This window comes from Cordyceps javanica, chromosome 4 (assembly GCF_051103115.1).
Source record: "Cordyceps javanica chromosome 4, complete sequence".
In the NCBI taxonomy this organism is placed as follows: Eukaryota; Fungi; Ascomycota; class Sordariomycetes; order Hypocreales; family Cordycipitaceae; genus Cordyceps; species Cordyceps javanica.
Window position 1 is genome coordinate 1095028 of NC_139298.1, and position 20891 is coordinate 1115918.

General features: G+C 54.5%; 4 protein-coding genes across 4 annotated transcripts; all 4 read left to right on the forward strand.

Moving 5' to 3' along the window:
- Window positions 1-1466: 1466 nt before the first annotated feature.
- V2A60_006217 (ARID/BRIGHT DNA-binding domain-containing protein) lies at window positions 1467-4349 on the forward strand (the record flags this gene model as incomplete). The annotated part of the gene is made up of 2 exons (XM_083257514.1): window positions 1467-4196; window positions 4266-4349. 2 exons carry the CDS (start codon window positions 1467-1469, stop codon window positions 4347-4349), a joined length of 2814 nt encoding a protein of 937 aa, XP_083113640.1.
- A 6488-nt stretch (window positions 4350-10837) lies between these two features.
- On the forward strand, window positions 10838-12094 carry V2A60_006218 (uncharacterized protein; the record flags this gene model as incomplete). Its single annotated transcript, XM_083257515.1, has 2 exons — window positions 10838-11933; window positions 12054-12094. 2 exons carry the CDS (start codon window positions 10838-10840, stop codon window positions 12092-12094), a joined length of 1137 nt encoding a protein of 378 aa, XP_083113641.1.
- Window positions 12095-13422: 1328 nt separating this feature from the next.
- Window positions 13423-14931, forward strand: V2A60_006219 (uncharacterized protein; the record flags this gene model as incomplete). The annotated part of the gene is made up of 3 exons (XM_083257516.1): window positions 13423-13663; window positions 13723-14476; window positions 14529-14931. The coding sequence occupies 3 exons, from the start codon at window positions 13423-13425 to the stop codon at window positions 14929-14931; spliced, it is 1398 nt and encodes a 465-aa protein (XP_083113642.1).
- A 2106-nt stretch (window positions 14932-17037) lies between these two features.
- Window positions 17038-20071, forward strand: V2A60_006220 (oxysterol-binding protein related protein OSH3; the record flags this gene model as incomplete). The annotated part of the gene is made up of 3 exons (XM_083257517.1): window positions 17038-17073; window positions 17127-17203; window positions 17275-20071. 3 exons carry the CDS (start codon window positions 17038-17040, stop codon window positions 20069-20071), a joined length of 2910 nt encoding a protein of 969 aa, XP_083113643.1.
- Window positions 20072-20891: the final 820 nt, after the last annotated feature.

Sequence of the window (20891 nt, forward strand, 5' to 3'; positions counted from 1 at the left end):
GCTGCGCATCTGTGGCATAAGTTGTCGGAAGTCGGCGGCTTTGTACAAGACGTCAGCACAGGGGTCTTCCACAGCACGATTACTGGAAGTGGCTGTACCACTGAATGTGGTAAGGCCCAGTTCTGACATAGAATTTCTCTTTTCTGAGGCGTTGGTGGGCGTTAGACTCCATGATGAAACTTTTTCGCTAGTTGCTGCTACACTAGGGACCGAAAAAGACGTGCTCCCTGAATATGGATCATGGAGCGACGCAACCGTGTTGGCTCTCTCGGCAGCGAAGTGGTTGTAGGGATTCAGATCAACATCAAGTTGTGACGCAGCGAACGATGGGAATGAATTGCGAAAATTTTGTGTCGGTACTGATTCTGTTCTTCGTATTGAATAATTGCTGAAGGGGTCATCGGGAGCTGAGCTAGTGACTTGTAGCTGGCTCTGTGCGAAAGTTTTGGGCTGGCTTACGGACGGGAAAGTTGTAACCGAAGATAACCTCATCGGAGTTGCATGACTAGATGCTGTTCGGGGAGTATGAGCGGCCGGATTAAGAAAAGATGCCCGCACATTGCCGCGTATAGCAAACCCGGCTCTCTCGAGCACGTAAACACAGACGTGGAAGTCTTTCGTATCCTCAAAGTGCGCGAGGACTGTGCAGTCCGGGCTAGGTATTTTGACACATATTATAGAAGACTGTGAGTCGGCTGATATCACATTTGAGGCAATGACTGAACTTCGCAGGATATCAGTTAATCGGATGGTAATCTATCCAGCGTCATAATAGCCTGTTGGCGATCCTGGCTACTTACGAGGGGCTTTCTGTCATTATGGATGACCAACATGAGAATTTCATGAGATGTAGAACTAAACTGCTGCGATTCCAATGAGAATAATATTTGCCTTCCACTTTGATCCGCAATGAATACTCTGCTGGTGGTGCCAGTCTTGAGCTCGAGCCTCTTGAGCGGCGCGTGGGATACTGGGTGTGCTTGGTGCGCCATGATACAGCGCCAATGCAATGTCAGCGATGTAATAAACGCAGAATCAACTCTGACCGAATGTCGGTAGGATTCTCGAGTTTGGGTGATTTCTTTGTCCTTCGCCCATGCAAACGGCTACAACGCTGCATCACAGCTCTTGCCTTTCTACGGGAACGCTGCCGATTGGCTGCGGGTCACGTGTAGGAGATGCGAACTGGCCAACCCGATTTTCGTCGCGGTCGCGCAACACGTCTCCCTGCCAATTTCGAGCTAGCTATGCGCCAGTCAAGCACAGCACTGCGGGCAACATCTACATCATAGCATCACTCAATCGCAACTGGCGCACGAAGCCAGCGTGACATTTCGATTTCTCACGGCGATCGGCTTTTAGCATCAGCGCGCCAACCTCGCATACTGACGCCAACGCATTGCACGCGCGACCAATCAGCTGTGGTTTTCTCTGGAAGCTCGCTTCCAGCTGAAGCGGTTGTCACGATGGCGAATTCCGGCGAAGAGGTGGCACCTCATTCCATCGACCGCACGCCAGAATACGAAGAGTTTATGGAGAAGCTAAAGGAATTTCACAACAACCGCGGCACAGTCTTGGACCCCGAACCCAAAGTTGGCTTGATTCATCTGGATCTTCTCAAAGTCTTCAACCATATTGTCGCCAGCGGCGGTTATGACAAAGTCTCGGAAGAAAAATTGGCCTGGCGTCGCATGGCTGCTGAACTCGGTCTCTTCTCCAACAACGAAGCGTCGACGGCGTTTGCGCTCAAGGAAAAATTCTATAAGAACCTGGCAGCCTACGAGATTAAGACGGTGTATGGCAAAGAACCTCCACCAAAAGACATCCTCGAAGACGTCACCGCCAAGGGTGCAGGACTCTTGACGAGAACTCGGGAAAATTTCAGAGGCAAAAGAGATAGCAATGTGGCCGGCAATGACTCTGCTGCCTCCGGAGATGATGGAACCCCTGTGCGTGAACGCCCAGCTACTGATGTCGTCTCGAGTGCCAGAGCCTCTCGAGGGCTGAGAGAAGCACCTGCTCAGCGCGTCATCTTCCAGCCTGATACCGGCCCCAGCAGAATCACGAGGCAGTCTACCAATCAACACGCTGCGACCAGCTCCCCCCAAGTCCAAGGACATCCTAGTATACAGGGACCGCCAGGCATGCACTCTCGCGGCCCTTCAATCGCACACCACCCGCCAAAGCCTGAAAATACGTCGACTTCAGTAACAGCATACCAGCCTCGACACGCGAAGCCTCTGCAATTACGCCCCGTTGCAACACCTAGCAATGCGCCAAGCGAGTTCCCTAGGACACGGTTATCATACCGCCCCGCGCAAGACCCTCGTCAGCCCATGCTGCCTGGCACCGGCTTCGATGGCCCAAACATCTACACCCGTTGTCTCAATGCTCTTAGATCTCAAATACCCACCGAGCAGGCTTTCGCGCTTAATCATTTGGTCAAGATTTCATTTGAACGTGGCGACAAGTACAAATTTGATTCCTTCCCTGGCTTAGCTGAAGGTCTTGTGGATAAGGCTCTTGAGGTCGGCTCGCTTTTCTACTACATCAATTGGAAAATCTCTTGGGACCCTGAGGAGGAATCCCCGGAGCTCGGCGTTTTGGATGGCAATTACGGAACCCCGGATATCCTGGAGAGAATCGGCAATTTGGTTGAGAGGAATACTCCTGATATTCTCCAAACTGGCGAGTACTTTGACCAAATGGTACTGATTACCGAGGCCATTTTGACGATACGCAACATGGTCACACTGCCCGAGAACGCCCACAATATGTCCGAGTTCCCTCCTCTGAAAGATCTGATCTGCATTGTTCTGCATATGCCCGAGAAAGACTCCTTGGTGGAGATCAAGCACATGGCTCTCGATATTTCCGAGCAGATCACGTCATATATGGTTCTGGACTCAGACGACCCCTTGTACAGGACGCTTCTAGCACAGATGACTTCGGATGACCGTGGTACCATTCTGAGCGCCTTGCGAGCGCTAGGCCGCATCTCCATGAACCTGGAAGCTACAAACCAACTCAACGAAGTGCCTGGTGACATTCTGCAGCGCATTACGAGCTGGTTGCTGTTGAACGATGATGAACTTATCGATGCCTGTCTCGACTTTCTGTACCAGTACACGGCTGTGGTTCCCAACTTGGACAACCTGATGCGTTCCACGCACCCGGAAGGGCTCGTTGATCAGCTCGTTCGTCTTTTAGCTCACGGTGCCCGCAAGGTCCAGTACGATCTCATCCTGGCGCCAGAGCAGCGACTGCCGTCCCGCGATGAAGTAGCGCCCATGCCTGAAGACCTCCTGCATGAGATGTTGAAGCTGGAAGAGCCCGACAGGGTGCATCAGTGGGTCAAGTCATTTTTTGACGAGGACGGCTCTTCGTTTGTCACTCAACTGGCTGCCTGGCAAGCATACCAGGCCGCTTTTTCGGCTCCTTTGAAAGACCTGCAACAGCAGATGATTACACCAGCTGACTTTATAAGAAACAGCACGGCCGTCTACAAGGGCTCCAACGCGCAGGTGCTACGTGAAAATGGAGATGGCCAGCAAAAGTTCATCATTCATGGTATCCGCGCTCGGCCCAACCCACTGACCCTGGACGGCAAAGAATATGGACGCTGTCTATGGGCGAGCGACGCGACTCGCCGCAACGCAAAGTGTGGCCACTTTTTTCTGAAGGCGGAGCAGATGTGGCACCACATCATGACGGCGCATCTTGACGCTACCAGCAACGAAGATAAACAGTTTGACAACGTCGAAAGGTCATTCATTTGCACCTGGGGCGAGTGCAACAAGCATACTAGACCAACAAGGATGCATCTGCGGGACTTTGCACGCCATGTTACGACCCATATATCGGGTGTTATTCCCAACTCGGTTGGTGGCAATGTAGAGAGCGCCACAGCACCTAAGAGGTGGATGATACCGGCCAAGACGATGCCGGTCACGTTTGAGGAAACCATGACTGTGCGGGACGAGCGCAACCCGCAAGCACCCCCCCAAGCCGCCGGTATCCCGCTCAGCGCGGTACTGGTGCTGCGCAATATCGCGCGCAATATTGTCAAGACGGAAGCTGAGGAGGAACTGGTCAAGTTGCAGCGCAGCACGGAGGAGAAGGGCGGGTGGAACGAGCGCTTGTTCCGCGCCTCGACTCCGCGTCTGTATGAGCTTTTGGCCGAGAATAGGCCAATGGTGAGTCACCTTGATAACGTGAACGGCCGTCACTCGAATGCGAGACAAGTTTTAACAATCATTTGACAGAGTCCCTACATTGCTTCGCTGCTCGACTTGATCCAGGTCGAGTTCGAGCTTGGCCATGATGATGGCCATGATGACGACGACTAGTCTGGGTCATGACTGATGTGTTGTCTCGCTGAGCTGCCCCCCACCGGAAAGAAAAGGAGAAGATGTAAAAAGGCGTATCTGGAGCGCGGCGACTCATTGATTTTATGGAATGGTTTTTCTCAGGTTCGGTTTTAAGTTGACGCGCGTACTGGCCGCTGCCCATGTGGAGGGAGACATTGGAGTGAGAACGGGCGCTTTTATACATGCTGTTCATATATGGGCCGCAGGGGAATGGGTTTTGTACTAGTATACCACTTGATGTCTTGACTGCCTTTGCCATGCCGTCCACAGTGATTCCATCTCGCTAGACGTATGAAATGTGAGTAAGACTGTATTTTTTTGGCCTACCGCCTTACGTTGACAGTCTCCATCGCCATCTTTGCTACAGAGGCTATGGCCCATGTCAACTGCCATTGACGAGCATGACATGTTGTTTAGAATACAACTCGCTCGGCCTGCCAGTCTTTTCGTTTAAGATGCAGGATAGAAAATGCCGCCAACTGATTCGTACCTAAGTAGACAGGCTGGCTAAAAAGGGCACCAACCAGCGTGATCGGGACGGCGATGCTGGCTGCTGCTCCTTGCTTACCTGTCTCGGGATGTCTCGATCAGGCAAACCCGCCAGGCTAGATGGCAAATACAAGTGTGCATTGATAGTGCTCTGTCCAAGTCTTGCCCTGGCACCACTCAATCCAGTAATAAATGACATGAAGCCTATCGGTTGTACTTGCCAAGTTTTTCATCTCCTCCATCTCATCTTACCGCGCCTAGTTGATGTGACAGCTTTCTAAGACGACATGAGCATGTACTGAGTAATGCGTGTCTAGATGCAGAAGCGAGGGGGGGTCCGCGTTGCATAATGATGTGGAATGTGCCACCCTCAGCAGCTTCACACCATCTCTGCCACGTCTGGTGATTCTGGTGAGATCTTAATCAATGTGGGATGTGAGCCGGCTTATGCACGCCGTCACAACGCAGGCAGGCAAAAGGGGGGACAGGTTCCTTGATAACAAGGGGGCTAGCAGTGGCATGGTTCTGTGCGGACGTCAATTACCAGTACGAATACTGAGGACTGGCACATCATGACCACTCGTGCTATTGAGAGAAGAAACAAAGCGGTAACACATAGATAGGCGCAGCCCACGTTGTCTCTGCGATTGGGTCATGGGCGGGCAGGCTAGTGGCAGTATAATTGCAATGACTGGGGCGGCTTTGTTGTCTCGTCTCTGAGGCGTCTTCAACAAGCAGGTAGTGCCGGAACTAGCTCCCCGGCACAAGCGAATCTCTGGGTGGCGCATGGGCGGTACCAGCAGATTCCCTGCAAGCCCAACTACTGGTATCCGTAGACTGTAAGTACTTAGTCGGGTGCTCTCTTGTTGAAATGATGACAGTTTGCAGGTCACAGCGCCGGGGCTTGCGGGTTTCGGTCACAGAACGAAGACGGGTGGGGGGTGGCTCTGAAATAGGCAGGGCTCATCAATGAGAAGCCCATTTGCGTTTGGTGTTAAGCATGGATAATACGTCACGCGGGCTGCAAAATTATGATGAATGGCAAGGATCGGTTTACCTGAAAGGATGAAAACACGGGAGTTTTTGTGTTGTTGCATGATTCATAGCGAGAGTCTGAGCTTGTGCAGATAGCTTTGGAGGCCTTGTTAGCCAGACGCAAACTGCCCGGACGGCAGCTGTCCGAGCGAGAAAACAATGGAGTAGCGCAGCGACGGGCATCGAGTCGCTTGCATTTCTAAGCCGGCAATTGTTAGGTGCGACAATGGATCATGTCTACGCTCTTGCAGACATCAACGTAGAGGGAGTTGCGGTGTGGATGAGAGCTAGGCAATGCGCCGTCCATTCAGACGACGAGAAATATGGCTGCCTACGAGCCATGGGTGCTAGCGAGCCCCCGATGAAGGCCACCAACACCGACTCGGAGGCAGGCGAGGAAAACTTTGCAGCGATTGGCAGAACAGCAGTATCCGTACAGATTCCTGTTTTCTGACCTTTTTGGCGGGCGGGGGATGCCGTGGAGCGTCTACCCGGGGCTCGACTTGGAAGGAGAAATTTTCTGGAAACGCCTTAATTTGTGGGGGGCGAGGCCTGTACTGAGCTGTAGATGCACGCCCATAGCTCGGACGGGCAACTCATCTTGTATGCTTGTCCAGTCGTGTTGGAGGCGGATTGGCGGTGCTGCCGGTGCACGGGTGGGATGGCTATGCATCCGAAGCGTGGCTACAGCAGCCTTTAGGACGGAACTAGAGGCTAGCTGCAGGTGGCTTGGGCAGGGGTGGTGTGTCGAGGCTGACGCATGGCTTGGTGGTGAAGGAAGATTTTTCCAGAGAGACCGAATGGAAACCTGTGACAAGAAAGACTGGAAATACGTGTTAAGGCCCTCACAATTTCTCACCTGTTGTCGTGCGTTCAAATCGAGATGTGACAAGTTACGGCGAGGTAGGTTTGAAGATGCACCGAGACGGCGGGACAAGCAGGAGTTGCTGGAGTCGGCCGGGTGGCAATTGTAGATGGCTCTGCCGCGGAGGTGTGCCAAGCTGTTACTCAGCACGACATCCTTTTTCTTTCAACTTTTTTTTTTCGACGCAAGCCTGCGTTGATAAATGGTGGCGATATTGCTGCGGGCATGGTGACCTGGTGTCGTGCAGTCGGTCGAGGCACCCCAGCGTCAGGCCAAGCGAGCATGAGGTACGAACGAGGACCACCACCACCACCACAATTTTTGGGTCATGTGAAGTTCTTGTGCGACGCGGCGTTGGGTTGCAATGTTTTCGAATGTGCCTATGACAGTTCCAATTTCGACCTCGGCGGGGATTTTTATTTCGGAGGGAGAATGGCGCTGTTTGGGTGGTGGCGAGCGAGAATGTTGTGTCCGGAGCGGCTTTATCACGTCACGCACGACTGGGGTCGTCGGGCAACGATCGCCAGGCCGCGCGGGAAAACCTGCGCAAGCTCCGTGTAATTGTAGAGGCAATCGTGAAAAAAAAAAAGGGTGGCGGGAAATCGAGCCGCAGACTCCAATACTGATCGTTTGCGAAAAGCTTCTTTTTGTATACAGCCCGAGGGTCTGGCGGCAGTGTCTCGTCGACTTGGACAATGCATGCAGCTAGTGGTGGCGATGGTAGAGTAGCATAACACAGATCCCCTTAGATCTCGGCAGGGCGAAGCGTAAAAGCGTTCCCGTTTTGACCCCACGATAGTGCACGACGGGCGGCACGTCACGATGGGGCGAAATGTGTGGTGGACTGGTGGACTGGACTGGTTGGTGGAGGAGAATGGGATTATGGAGAATGGGATTATGGAGAGGGGAGAGTGGAGTGGTCGTGAGTAGAAGGTGTGTGTGTGCGCCTTGTCTCACCGTTTCCAGAAGACGCCGTGGAAGGAAGCCAACCGTTTCCAGGGGACCACGGGTAGACAAGCAGTTGCGCATGGTGCCGTTTTGGGGTGAAGGGCGGAGAGGGGAACGGACGGGAAGAGGGGAAAGCTAGGGGGGGCCCGGGGGAGGGAGAGGCCTTGCAGCGTTTCCGTAACGCTGGGAATCCGCTAGTCCAAGGCAGGTAACGCCACATCTCTCAGCGTAACAGCCGGGGGCCCAAAACGGCAAGTCTGAGGGCGTGGAGGACGATGGTATGGTTTGTTACGGTATTTGCAAAGATGAGCTACGCCGCTACCTGGGTGCTCTTGGACGAGAATAGTCATGGAAGAAGCACAAATGCTGGCTATACTTTCCCCGCAGTGCATCGGAGCCGAGTTTCCGTCCAAGGCTTTTTTGCTATCGAGGAGGGGGAGCGCTCTGGAAAGCTGCCAGGCTCTCTGGCTTACAGTGCACACACACACACACACACACGCACACACCCTCCGCCCTCGCTCTTATCAGTATTACTCAAGCCACCTAATAACAACGCTTCTTAGCGCAACAAAGTACTCCGTACACCACCACCGAACGTGTCCATCAAACAGAGCTGGCGGTACACCACACACCGTCAGCGATATCGGCAGCCAAAGATGTGAAGAAAAAAAAAAGTTGGCAGCTAGTCGAGAGATGGCCAGTCTATGGATTGCGTCAACAAGACCAACGCGGACACTGTTTGCGAAGGAGGGGTAGCAATCACAGCCTCGCGGATTTGTGTGTACAGACTGATACTTGAAAGAGGCCGAACAAGCTGCCAATCCTCTGTTGTAGCCTGGCCGTTGCGCCGCACGTTACCGCCCCCTTTTTCTTTTCCAAATGTCTACTGAATACTGCGAGGGAGCGCTGCTCGCTCATTGACCTTGCAATGCTGAGCGGGTCGGGAATGGATGTAAATGGCTTCTCTCTCCTCTCTCTCCCTTTCTCTTCTTACTCACCGCAGCCCTTGCTAGTGTCGTGCGTAATAACAGAACCCCTGACAAGCTATTCTGCTCCGCAGAACATGGGCAAAAATAATATATAAAAAAGAAGCGACCAGCTGACACTCATTTTGACGTGAAAAGTGTGTCGAGAAAAACGCGTAATACGGTACTTGGTCGGAACCCCTCCCCCCTCTCCTTTACTTACTAACTACTTACTCCCCCTAGCTAAAAGCATCTTCCCTTCCTCCTTCCCGGAGGGAACTGGAACGAGACCAAAGCTGAACATGCAGAGCACTTTGGCCTGAGGAGCAGTGATGGTGTAGGGTTCATAAAAAAATTTGAAGCTCATTTGCGCGTGGCTGAGCTGATGCTGGTGCCAGTATGACTCTGGAACCAACGCCACTTTTGGGGCTCGTTTGGCTGTTGCGTTTGGAGATATCATACTTGTTTGTAGACTCGGTCTGGGTAAATTTGTGTACTACCCACCCCTCCCCCTCTTTTCTGTTTGCCGATGCAGAGTACTTACTGCAAGACTTATTTAAAGAAAAAAAAAAGAAACACATTGTAAAGCGCAACATATTTTGGGCAGGGCGCGTAGGTAGCCAAATTTGCCATGACAGCGCCTTGCTGCCGGAGGTGCAGAATACTTGTATCAGTAGTATGTGTTAGGTACTTTGTGGCCGGGGTCTGTCTGGTAGGCACTTGAGAGGGGTGGCCAGATCTGGCGCCCCAACGGCGCCCCCTCCCCCTCTGTCTGCTGCCAAGTGCCAACTGCTCTCGGCCACTTACGAGCTATCCGGCTTCTGCGTTCCTAATAATAAATCAAGACGGTAAGTAGGAAGAGGGCTGTGCTGTCGTACGTTTTGTACCAGTATCCTGCCTCCTGTTTCCTGTTTTCTTGTTAGCTGCGCTCTCTCCCTCTCTCCCTGCCTCCCTCTCTCTCTTTCTCTCTTCCTCTCTTGCCCCCCCAACAAAGGAACGAGGGTTAGGTATGTATGCGAGATGGTTTGGGCCCTGGGGCTGCATCCGGCACTGGGTTGCATTCCTGTGCCCAACCATCGCGTGGCTGGGAAGAAGCGCTTCAATTGTTCGCGGCTAAAAACACTGTTTCAGTGGTTTTTTCTCTCTTTTATTTTTCTTGCCCTCATGTCTGTAATCTGTGCTTGCTTTGCTTTTGCTATTTTTGATTCATTTCTTGATCTTTTGTTAACCGTTGCCAATGACATATTCCCCGCTGCACTCTCCCGTGCGGGGGGTTTTGTTAGGGCCAGAGCTCATATTTGTACCTGATTGTTGAACCGCTCATTTATTCGTCAATTTGACGGTACAATGATAGAGCCCGTAAATAAATCTTTGTTGAATAAAAAAAACCAATCCAAGAAATCGAGAGCTGTAGCACAAAAAAAGCAGCAAAAAAATACTTGGTGTTCGCCGCTCGGGCTGGCCGCAACAAGAAAAAAAATTGTCTTGGAGCCAATCAGTACTGGCAGCGACCGTGCCCACTAAATAATCGCCCAAAGTCGCCGCAGGCCCCAGATTTAGCGTCCACTACGCCCCGGTTCTTGTTCCTTTTTTTTTTCCTCCCCTGTCCTGTAAGTATTCAGGGCACTGCTTGACAGTGAGTGGGATGGATGCCATGCCCTCCTGGAACTGCGTGCGGCGGAGGCGGAGGCGGCGGAGGCCCAGAACCAAGCACAATGCACAATGCACACGCCCCCCCCCCTCCGTTTGGTTGTCACTTTGGTACTACTGATACTGCTAATATTCACACCCACCACCAACAAAATCACCATACACACACCTCCGTTCCCGGGTCATCCCAGGCACGCCCACATCAGCTCAGAGAGCCTCGACACAAAATATATATTCGCCCTTGTCGAGCTCCCTCCCCTCTCACTTGTGTCCGTTCCTTGACCATAACCATTTCTGTACACTTTTCTTTTTACGTGTCGAGAATCCCGTTTCGTCCGTCTCTCTCGCTCCCTCGCTCTCTCGACGACGACTTACACCGCACATCCCTCCTACTCCTCCTCCACCACTTACACGCACCACTGCTCTCCCATTCTCCCAACAACTCTCTCTCTCTCTCTCTCCCTCTCTCTTTCTCTCTCACACACAAACACACATACACACACTACAGACAAACAATGTCTTTCGCCGCTCGCAACGTCTTGCGGCTCTCCCGCGCCGCCGCCCCCGTCTCGCGCCTTCACCACTCCGCCACCACCACAGCCGCGACCAACACCGTCGTCGTCGTCGCCCGCCGCGGCCTCTCCGGCTCCCCCGCGCAGCGCGTCTCCGACACGGCCAAGAAGAACAGCGTCGTCCGCGAGCGCGAGGTGCCCGCCACCATCTACGACGGGCCCGGGTCCTCGGGCGACAAGCGCACCGTCCAGGTGCCCGAGGCGGCCTCCCGGGTGCCCTTTGACAGCCCCGTCCCGCCCGCCGACGCCGACGCCGACGCCGTCGAGCCCCTCACCAGGCGCGTCTACGAGACGCTGCCGCGCACCGTCCGCAGCATGACCGTCTTTGGCAAGACCATTGTCGTCACCGGCGGCGCCCGCGGCCTCGGCAACCACATGGCCCGCGCCTGCGCCGAGGCCGGCGCCCGCAACATTGTCATCTTTGACGCCAACCAGGAGCTCGGCGACGCCGCCGCCGCCGAACTCCACGAAAAGTCGGGCGTCCCCGTCTCCTTCTTCAAGGTCGACGTCCGCGACGGCGCCGCCATCAACGCCGCCGTCGACTCCGTCGTCGACCTCTACGGCGCCCCCGACGTCCTCGTCAACTCGGCCGGCATCGCAGACTCCAACATCAAGGCCGAGACCTACGACCCGGCCATGTTCCGCCGCCTCATCGACATCAACCTCACCGGCACCTTCCTCATGTCCCAGGCCGTCGGCCGCGCCATGATGGCCGCCGGCAAGCCCGGCTCCCTCGTCCTCGTCGCCTCCATGTCCGGCTCCATCGTCAACTACCCCCAGGAGCAGTCCTGCTACAACGCCTCCAAGGCCGGCGTCATCCAGTTCGCAAAGTCCCTCGCCGCCGAGTGGGCCAAGTACAACATCCGCGTCAACACAATCTCCCCGGGCTACATGGACACCGCCCTCAACCGCGTCCCCGCCCTCGAGGCCCAGAAGAAGATCTGGCGCGGCCTCACCCCTCAGAACCGCCTCGGCAACGTCGACGAGCTCAACGGCCTCTGCGTCTTTCTCGCTTCCGATTCCTCCAGCTTCATGACTGGTAAGTCTCGTACATTCCGCATTGCTGCAGACGTGCCTTGTGTGGCCAAGCCCACCATCCCCAAACATTTCACAGCTCTTGTGCATGTAACCAGACAAATGCTAACCAGTACCAACTTAGGATCGGATCTGGTTTGCGATGGCGGCTACACACTTTGGTGATCCGACTCTGGCTCGTACTTTTCAGCCGTCATATAGAATCACCAGGGCATAATAACTTTGTACCTACTTTTTAATACCCATACTTTTGCCCGCGGGGGCACTCGGACAATGAACAGGAACCGGCGAGGAGGATTCACATTGTATATAATCATAAAAAGAGCTCATGATTAGTAGACGCATCTTTGGTCACATAAACCGACTCAAGAAAAAAGTTTGTTTGTAGCTATTTCATTGCTTCTCTCGAATTGGACCTGGTCTGTTGAGATTGCTTCAGTGTTCATTATTGCCTCCCTGTCGCTGGCTCGACCCTCGTCGCTGAAATCTGTGAAGTTCATATTCTAGTTCTTCCTAGTACTTTCCAACAGGAGCTTGTAGTGAAGCTTCAAAAGTTCCACGGGCCTTTTTCGTGTCGCGGGATCTATAGATCCTTTTTGAAGTCTGCTTATCAGATGTCGGTTAATGGTGGTGTATATTGTTAGCAAGATCGATCTGAGAGGCGATCGACAGGTTTCATTCTAGTGGTATGATGCCGCTTTGGATACGGAGCTCCAGAACCTCTAAGTGAAGAACTGGGAAGAATGACTTCTAGTATTAAGGAATAGCCCTTGCGCTTCTAGAGTGGTTGGATGGTAGTCGACGGATCTATGTACAGACGGATCCAATAAGTCTACCCACAAATTAGGCATAGAATGCAACAGACAAACCTTCGAGGCCACTATAAGCATTGATATCCTGTCAAATTCATTTCTTCATTTGAAGTATCCATCTGTAGATTTACGATCCGTGTTGATATATCCCATGGCTGTATAATGTGGAATTTTTTTCGTCTAGCCTCCATCCAGAGGCGAGCTACATTACACAAGCGCTCAAGCCGATTTCAGCACGCTCTTTCTACCACTGCACTCCCACCCGTACGCCGAGCTCGACGCGACGCGCCAATCGCCTCAGGGCCATGATGTCGCCATTTGATCCGGCATAGACACGGCATCTTCCGCTTCGGCGTCGGGCGCGGCCTTGCTCAGCGATTCGCGGGTCTGGTGGAGAAGGCCCAGGCTAACAGTACGACGCCACCAGCAATCTGACCCCTCCTCGTCTTACGAAAGCATCATGCGTCGGCCGCGAACTTGCACTTTGCCTGTTGCGATATCCAAACCTGTCCCCAATCCTCGCAGTCTCGCACAGTTGAGGTTCAATTCTATATCCCGCCGACGAAAAAACGCACCTGCAGCGCCGGCCGACCAGCTCTGTCTGGGGACTTGAATATATTGCCCCTCCAACCCCGCGATAGGTCCGCCAAGCGCAGTACCCGCGGCGCGCATTCGCCCATCATGACGCTCACAGTGCTGTCTGACGACCAGGTCAGCTCAATCTTCGAGAGCCTGAGCCTCGAGGAGCTCGAGGAGTTCCGCCATGTGCTCGCATCGGCGCTGCACGAGTTCTCGACAGGCTCCCAGGTCGACGGCGCCGACGCCTTCCAGCAGCCGCACCGCATCACCACGCAGCATCCCGAGAGCAAGGCCACGACCTTGTACATGCCCTCGTGCGGACCAGAAGGCATGGGCTGCAAAGGTGCGCGCCCACCACGGCAATATCGCAAGGCGAGACGTCACTGCTAACAAGCGCAACAGTCGTGTCGCTGACTACGTCCGCGGCGATGCAGGACCCCTCCGTCAAGCCCATCAGCCCGACCGGTGTCGTCAACCTCTTCTCTCCTGGAGGGGAGCTTACCGGCGTTGTCCACGCCAGTACCCTGACGGCGTTCCGCACGGCGCTTGGCTCCGCGTGCCTCGTCTCGCGCCGCAACCACGTCCGCGACATCACCGTCTTCGGCAGCGGCTCCCAGGCCTACTGGCACGTCCGTCTCGCCCTCATGATGCGCGGCAGCACCGTCCGCCACGTATACATCATCAACCATCGCTTTTCCGAGAGCGCGGGCCTGATCCTCAAAAAGTTCTCCGTGATCCCGCAGGACGTAAAGGAGCGCGAGGGGTGGGCCAATGCCAAGTTTTCGATCCTGACACCCTCGTTTCACGAGTTTGACCGCCTGCAAAAGGAGTACATTCGCGCGTCCGACGTCATTTACTGCTGCACGCCCTCGCGCAAGGAGCTGTTTGACGCGCACATCCTGACGAACCACGAGGGGCGCAAGAAGGGACGTCTCGTCGTGGCCGTGGGAAGCTTCACGCCGGAAATGCGCGAGCTTCCCGAGGCACTACTGCATCAGGTCACAAAGCACAACCACGATAAGCACGACAAGCCGCATCGCCACTTCCACAAGCACGCCGAAGAGGGCGGCGTCATCGTCGTCGACACGTTGGAGGGTGTGCTGAAGGAGGCTGGCGAGATTATCGCTGCAAAGATTCCTGCCACGCACCTTGTTGAGTACGAAAACGCTCGATCCATTGTGTTGGACCTCCATTGCTAACAATGACAGGCTTGGTGAACTTGTCATGCTTCACAGGTTACGAGTCGAAGAGTCCGAAGCCGAGGCTTCTGCCTCTGATGCGACTAGCGAATTCGAACGAACCGACACCACCGATTCTGGATCTGCCATGTCCAGCGTCTACGGCAACCAGATTTCGCGCCCGGCCAGTCCCGCCAGCTCGACCTCGTCCAACCACAAGTCCACGTTCCACCTCCCGTTCCGCACAAAGTCCGGCTCGTCGTCGGACCAGGGCGAAAAGAAGAAGAAGGAAGACCACATGGTGCGCTGGCTGCGCGATGGTACCGTGCTGTACAAGAGCGTCGGTCTGGGCTTGATGGACCTCGTTGTTGGCACACATCTCATCAACGTTGCTGCAAAGAAAAATGTCGGGACCCGCATAGAAGGGTTCTAGATAGGAGAGAATGGTACATGCACGCAAGGAGTGCACGATGACGATTATCCAGTTGGGAAATTGGAGGAAATTAGATGTCTAGACAATGTATATCGACTTCACAATATGCTGACAGTAGAGCAGTGAGACTGATAATTGGAACGAACCAGGCACTAGTGACGCAACCATGGCTTTGGTTTGGGCAGCTTTCTCACGGTGCATTGCATTCTGTCAACGATTTCGCCCTACATCTCATCCAAATCCTCAGGTTTCAGTCGCCTTGACAGGTTCTCCGAGCTCCCGCTGGCCCCTCCGTCGGCTGGCTCTGAAGTAACTGTAGAAGCATCTATTTCGCTGGTATGAGCGGACTGGACTGGAGTATATATCGAACAATTCACAACTCAGAGTATGTTTTGGCTTTTCCTCGTCTGCACTCTTGGTTCCGGCAGTAAGAACAGAAGCGTCTTCCATTACGTTGCTGTGCCTAGCCCTCATGCCGTCGGGGATCGTCTCAAAGGAAGCCGATACTGTCCGTTGAAACCCTCCAAAACGCATCTTTCATGCTTTCTTGAAGATTGAAGTAGCCATGTGGTGTTCTCAAATTTCAAGTTTGTTTTCGCATTTGTGATTATTTTCATTATTTCTTGTTTTTTCTTTTGCTGGATTTTTTAGACACTACTGATAGTCCTAGTACAGGGCACGCTGAATTTCGTTTGGCGCATTCTCGCTTTGCATATGTGAATTGGAGTTGCAGTCAGGGTTTCAGGCGCATGTGAAATGCGATGAAGAAGCAGCTCGTAAAAAGGGCTAATAATACGAGCGGCATTCGTCATGTGCGGTGCCAGCCTCTCTGTCTCTCTCCGCATCGTCCGAAGCCAGCCGCGGCTGTCTGGCACACCAGCCACAAAGCCTCACCTGCAAACTGTTGAGCCGTGTCCGCGGGCCTGGGTAGTTGGGGGAGGGCTGGGGCTGCATGCAATGCGACTCTGCCAACAAAGGCCAACCAAAGGCACCGGCGCTGGGTTGATGCCTATTTTGCCCCCATGCAGATGACATCTCTTGCACAAGAACTGCGTCACGGCAAAGCTTCTGTTGTCTAGGTAGGTAGGTAGAAAGACTGCGCGAGTTTCTTGTCACTTGGCGACCTGGTGCTCTAGAAAGGCCACCGAGGGTGACCACAACAGCCAGCCCACTGCATCAAAGCCAAAATTAGTCGGTTGATCAGAGGATAGGAATAAGCATTTGAGACCGCCCGAGGCTCCGGTCGATTGACGCGGGGCAGACGCCAAGGGATCCTCTGTAGGCCGCCACGCCCGGCCGGTGAATGGGGCTGGCATGGGGCTGCATGGGGGATTCCGGAGCACTCCTGAGCGCTAACAATGGGCTCTGTAGTGGATTTCTACTGAGTAGCACCCTGTTCTCTGAATGATGATAGGGCCGCTGAATCACCATTCTTTTACCGCATGCAAGAGCACTAAAACAACTCGCCAACAAGATGGCCATGACCACTGACTGACTGCCTACCCTACGTACCTGTAGAGGCCGTATGCCATATGAATTTACTCGTTTGAGGACCATGATAGTCACGAGAGGCATTGGAAAAATAATGGGTGCTTGCAGGGCCGTCTAATGGCCCCTATTTTTGTTACAATACACCTGTACTGGATATTCGACAGAGCGAGCCCCTCCCGCCAAGGTGATGCCCGCAACCTGCTGCCCCTTCCGAGGTCCCCACACCACGACGCCCCCGGCATCCGTTGCACATGGCCTTTTCGTCATAATTAATATCCAACTACCCCATGAGCCCATTTCCTTACGCTGCTTGTCCCAGCCGGGCTCAACATCTCCTTCTCTCGAGACTCTTGCCGCCTCTTGTGCCGACACCACTCGCATCGTTGCCGTGCCTCTCTACAGCACGGCCACTCAAACGGTAAACAACTCCTTGCGGCGCAAACAGCAGCCCTGCAACAGTCCCAACGGCGTCCTCATTGCACCCCCCAAAAACCCGCGCGGCAGCACATGCGAAACGAACCTCTCGCGAACCATCTGCGTTGCGTGGACTAGTACCAGCAGTGCTAGCCGGGTCAAGGCATTGACTGCCGGCGCATTGTGAAACACCTGCCCAGCATGGCCGGCATCGAGAGACTCGAAGTCCACAGCAAGGTGAGCGACGCCACTCGCGCCCGCGACAGGAACCAGTCAGCTAATTGTCGCAGTCGTACATTGTTCGCTGGGTGCGCGCCGATGCGGGATCTACCCTCTCATGGAGCGTCCAGCCTCATAAGAAGTCCATGTATGCCACCCTACATGAATACTCCCCGCTACAGCCCCTCCGTCGCTTGCCGAGGCTAACTCGTCATGCAGCTACTTTGGCATCTTTAGACATCCCGGCTCTGGAGCCACGAGCCTGGTTTCGTCCTCCGCCGACGACGGCCCTTTGACCCCCGAGCTCGACGAAGGCAAGGCCAACAAGAGCAATAAAAAGGACACGGCTCAGGAGATTCTAGCCAGCAAGGGCTTCATTCCTGTAAAATGGGTCGGCAAATGCGAAGCCGACAAGGTCTCCATCGGCACATACGACGTCATTGATGGCCAAGGCGGCATGTACGGTCTCGTTTTTGACAACACCTTTTCCAAGCAGACCTCCAAGACTGCTACTTTTGTCGTCCTCACATACCCTACCGGCGCGCCGCCCCAAGGCACGACCACCATTCCCAACCTGCAGGTCCCCAAGTCCAGAGATAGCCAGTCGAGTCTCCCCAAGACTGGCACTTTCTCGCAGGATGCAGAGCCTCGCGGATCTACCGATAGCCTTCACAGCCCTGACGTAACCGGTCGCGCCCGATCAGCCTCCAACAGAACCGATGGCAACGCCGCGTCCTACCATGTCGGCACGCTCTCCAAGAGGAGAAGAAAGAAGGGCCAGGGATATGCGCGCCGCTTCTTCTCTCTTGACTACTCAACCTATACACTTTCATACTACTATAACCGCAACTCCTCTGCCCTACGCGGCGCCATACCACTCAGTCTCGCAGCCATTGCTGCTGACGAGAGGCGCCGAGAGATTAGCATCGACTCCGGCGCCGAGGTCTGGCACCTGAGAGCGCCGAATGCCAAAGAATTCCAGGACTGGGCTCGCGCGCTGGAAAAGGCTAGTCGTGCTGCTCGCGGTCTGGAGAACGAAACGTCCCAGACATCTGCCAAGACCAACGTTCCCAGGACGCGCACTGTATCTGGCCGACAGCAAGCCCCCGGTCAGGCGGAGGAGGCTGAGTGGCATGAGGTAGAGACTCTCGTCAGCCGTGTCGTGGGAACCCGAGATGCACTGCGCCGCCTCACCAAGGAGGTTGCCGCGCTGCCCAAGCCTGGAGCAAGCCCTTCCGCCCTCTCTCCCAATGCAGCGGCGGTTGGCGAGGATGGCGAGAGCTACTTCCCCGCGGCCGAGAGGAAGTCGTTTTGGCGACGCAAGTCTAGTGCGCCTGGAATGTCGCCGGCTGTATTTACTCCCGTATCGGGCAGCACTCCCGTCATAGATACTAACGGGTCCAAAGCCGCTAAGAGAAGGTCAAAGAGCGCTGTCCAGGAGGAAAAGAACCTACAAGGTCATTGCGAATCACTCCTTGCAGACTTGGACTCGGTTGTTGCACAGTTCAGCAGCTTAATCAGCACCAGCAAGAGACGGCGTATGTCCAGTGCTCCGCCCGAACCAGTCACGTCTCGATTGAGCATGGAGAGCACGGCCTCTACTGTTGATGAATTTTTCGACGCTGAAGACGCCGGCTCAAGAGTTCTCAAGATTAACGAGACCGATGAAGAGTCGGCTGCAGAGTCAGAGGAAGAAGAAGATGATGGCTCTTCCGTCTCTTCGATGGAGGATGAAGATGCCATTGGCCCCGACGGCGCGAATCACCTGTATCCTATCAAGTCCAAGACTCTCACGCCTCTCCCTGTCACCACGAAGGTAAATCGCCGACAAACAATTCCTCCCGCGACTGTACTACCACCAAGCCTCATCGCTTTTGTAAGAAAGAATGTCGGCAAGGATCTCAGTACCATCAGCATGCCAGTATCTGCAAATGAACCGCTCTCGCTGCTGCAGAAGCTGTCAGAGCAGCTCGAATACGCGGAGCTTTTGGATAAGGCCGCCAAGTTGACGGCCCCTGCTGAGCGTTTGATTTACGTCACTGCTTTTGCTATTTCTCAATTCAGTAGCGGCCGAGCCAAGGAGCGTGCGATCCGGAAGCCGTTCAACCCACTTCTTGGCGAGACCTTTGAGCTAGTTCGTGGGGACACCGAGACTCCTGGCGGCTTCAGACTGTTGGTTGAAAAGGTACAGCACCGCCCCGTCAAGCTCGCCATCCACGCCGAATCCGCACAGTGGTCACTGGCGCAGAGCGCCGCTCCTGGCCAAAAGTTCTGGGGCAAGAGTGCAGAAATCACTACCGACGGACGTGTCCGCGTCGCGTTGCATCTTGCCGACGGCAAAGATGAGCTCTATTCGTGGAATATTGCCAACATGTTTTTGAGGAACGTAGTCATGGGCGAGAAGTACGTGGAGCCCGTGGGCACCATGACTGTGACCAACGATTCGACCGGCCACAAGGCGAGCATCGAGTTCCGCAGCAAGGGCATGTTTGGTGGACGCTCCGAGGACGTGCACGTGGAGATTTTGAACCCCGACGGCAGCGACGCGGGCACGGGCATGGCCGGCACCTGGACTACAGGTCTGCACAAATCGGGCAAGGGCAAGCACAGCGCCGGCAGTGGCGACGCGGTGTGGCACGTCGGCGGGCTGGTGGACAACGCCGCGCAGACGTACGGCCTGACGCGCTTCGCCGCGACGCTCAACGAGATCACCGACATTGAGCGGGACAAGATGGCTCCGACCGACAGCCGCCTGCGGCCGGATCAGCGCATGGCCGAGGAAGGCGCGCTGGACGAGGCCGAGGGGTGGAAGCAGAAACTCGAGGAGGAGCAGCGCGTGCGCCGCCGTCAGCTCGAGGACAGCGGCGAGGCGTACGCCCCGCGGTGGTTCGTCAAGGTGTCGGACGACGCCCCCGACGGCGAGGAGTGCTGGCGCATTAAGACGGGAAAGGACAGCTACTGGGAAGAGAGGTCCAAGGGGGCCTGGACTGGCGTTACGGACATTTTCAAGGTTTAGATGCGTGGCCGGCTGTTGGAGATGGGTCGAATGCAAATTGGGCAGGCAGGCAAGCTATGTTGGATATTGGGAAGGGAAGAGGAAGGTGTTTTGTGGTTTTGTGTTGAGCAATTTTTTTCTTGCACTGAAAAGAAACTGAATCGATTTCCAAACATGCATATCATCCAGACCAGACGTGCGAGACATGACCAAGTTTATCAAGTTCCGCGCGAGATGCGAGACTATCAGTGATCAAAGACACGGTGTGGAAGTCGAAAAGAGAGAGGTTGGCATCGTTCACGACGTCCTTTTGCCATTGTGCTACGGTCCATTCCCAAGCAGCACCAGGCGAGTGGCAGCCACCGGGGAAACAATGCCGATATTTGGACCCGCCTCGTCATGCGAGACTGATGCAAGCCTGCAGAGAGGGATCGGCCAACGCGGGAACAATACGGAAGTGATCAGCCCCATGACTGAGCCTATATGACGTGGTCGATCCCCCGGAAGTACTGTTTTTCTGCTTTTGGGTAGGAAGAGTTTCGAGGCTGTTGTTCGGGTTGTAGGGTAGCTGTACTGTTGCGGCGTTTGTTGACGTCCCAGCGGATTGGGGACATGGGACATGTTTGGAGATAGTCATTTTCGGTGGTATCCGGAAATCTATTGTACAGCAGTTTTGTAATGTGATGCATTGCACTTTGCTGCTCTCTTTCATTTTGATGTGATAACTGCCAGTTTGGGGATACTAGGTCGCCGAGACCTCCACAACACCGCACGTAGGCTATATATATAGTGCCAAAATCCTGCTCTCTTGCAGTAGATCCAAGAAACACCCTCATCGAAC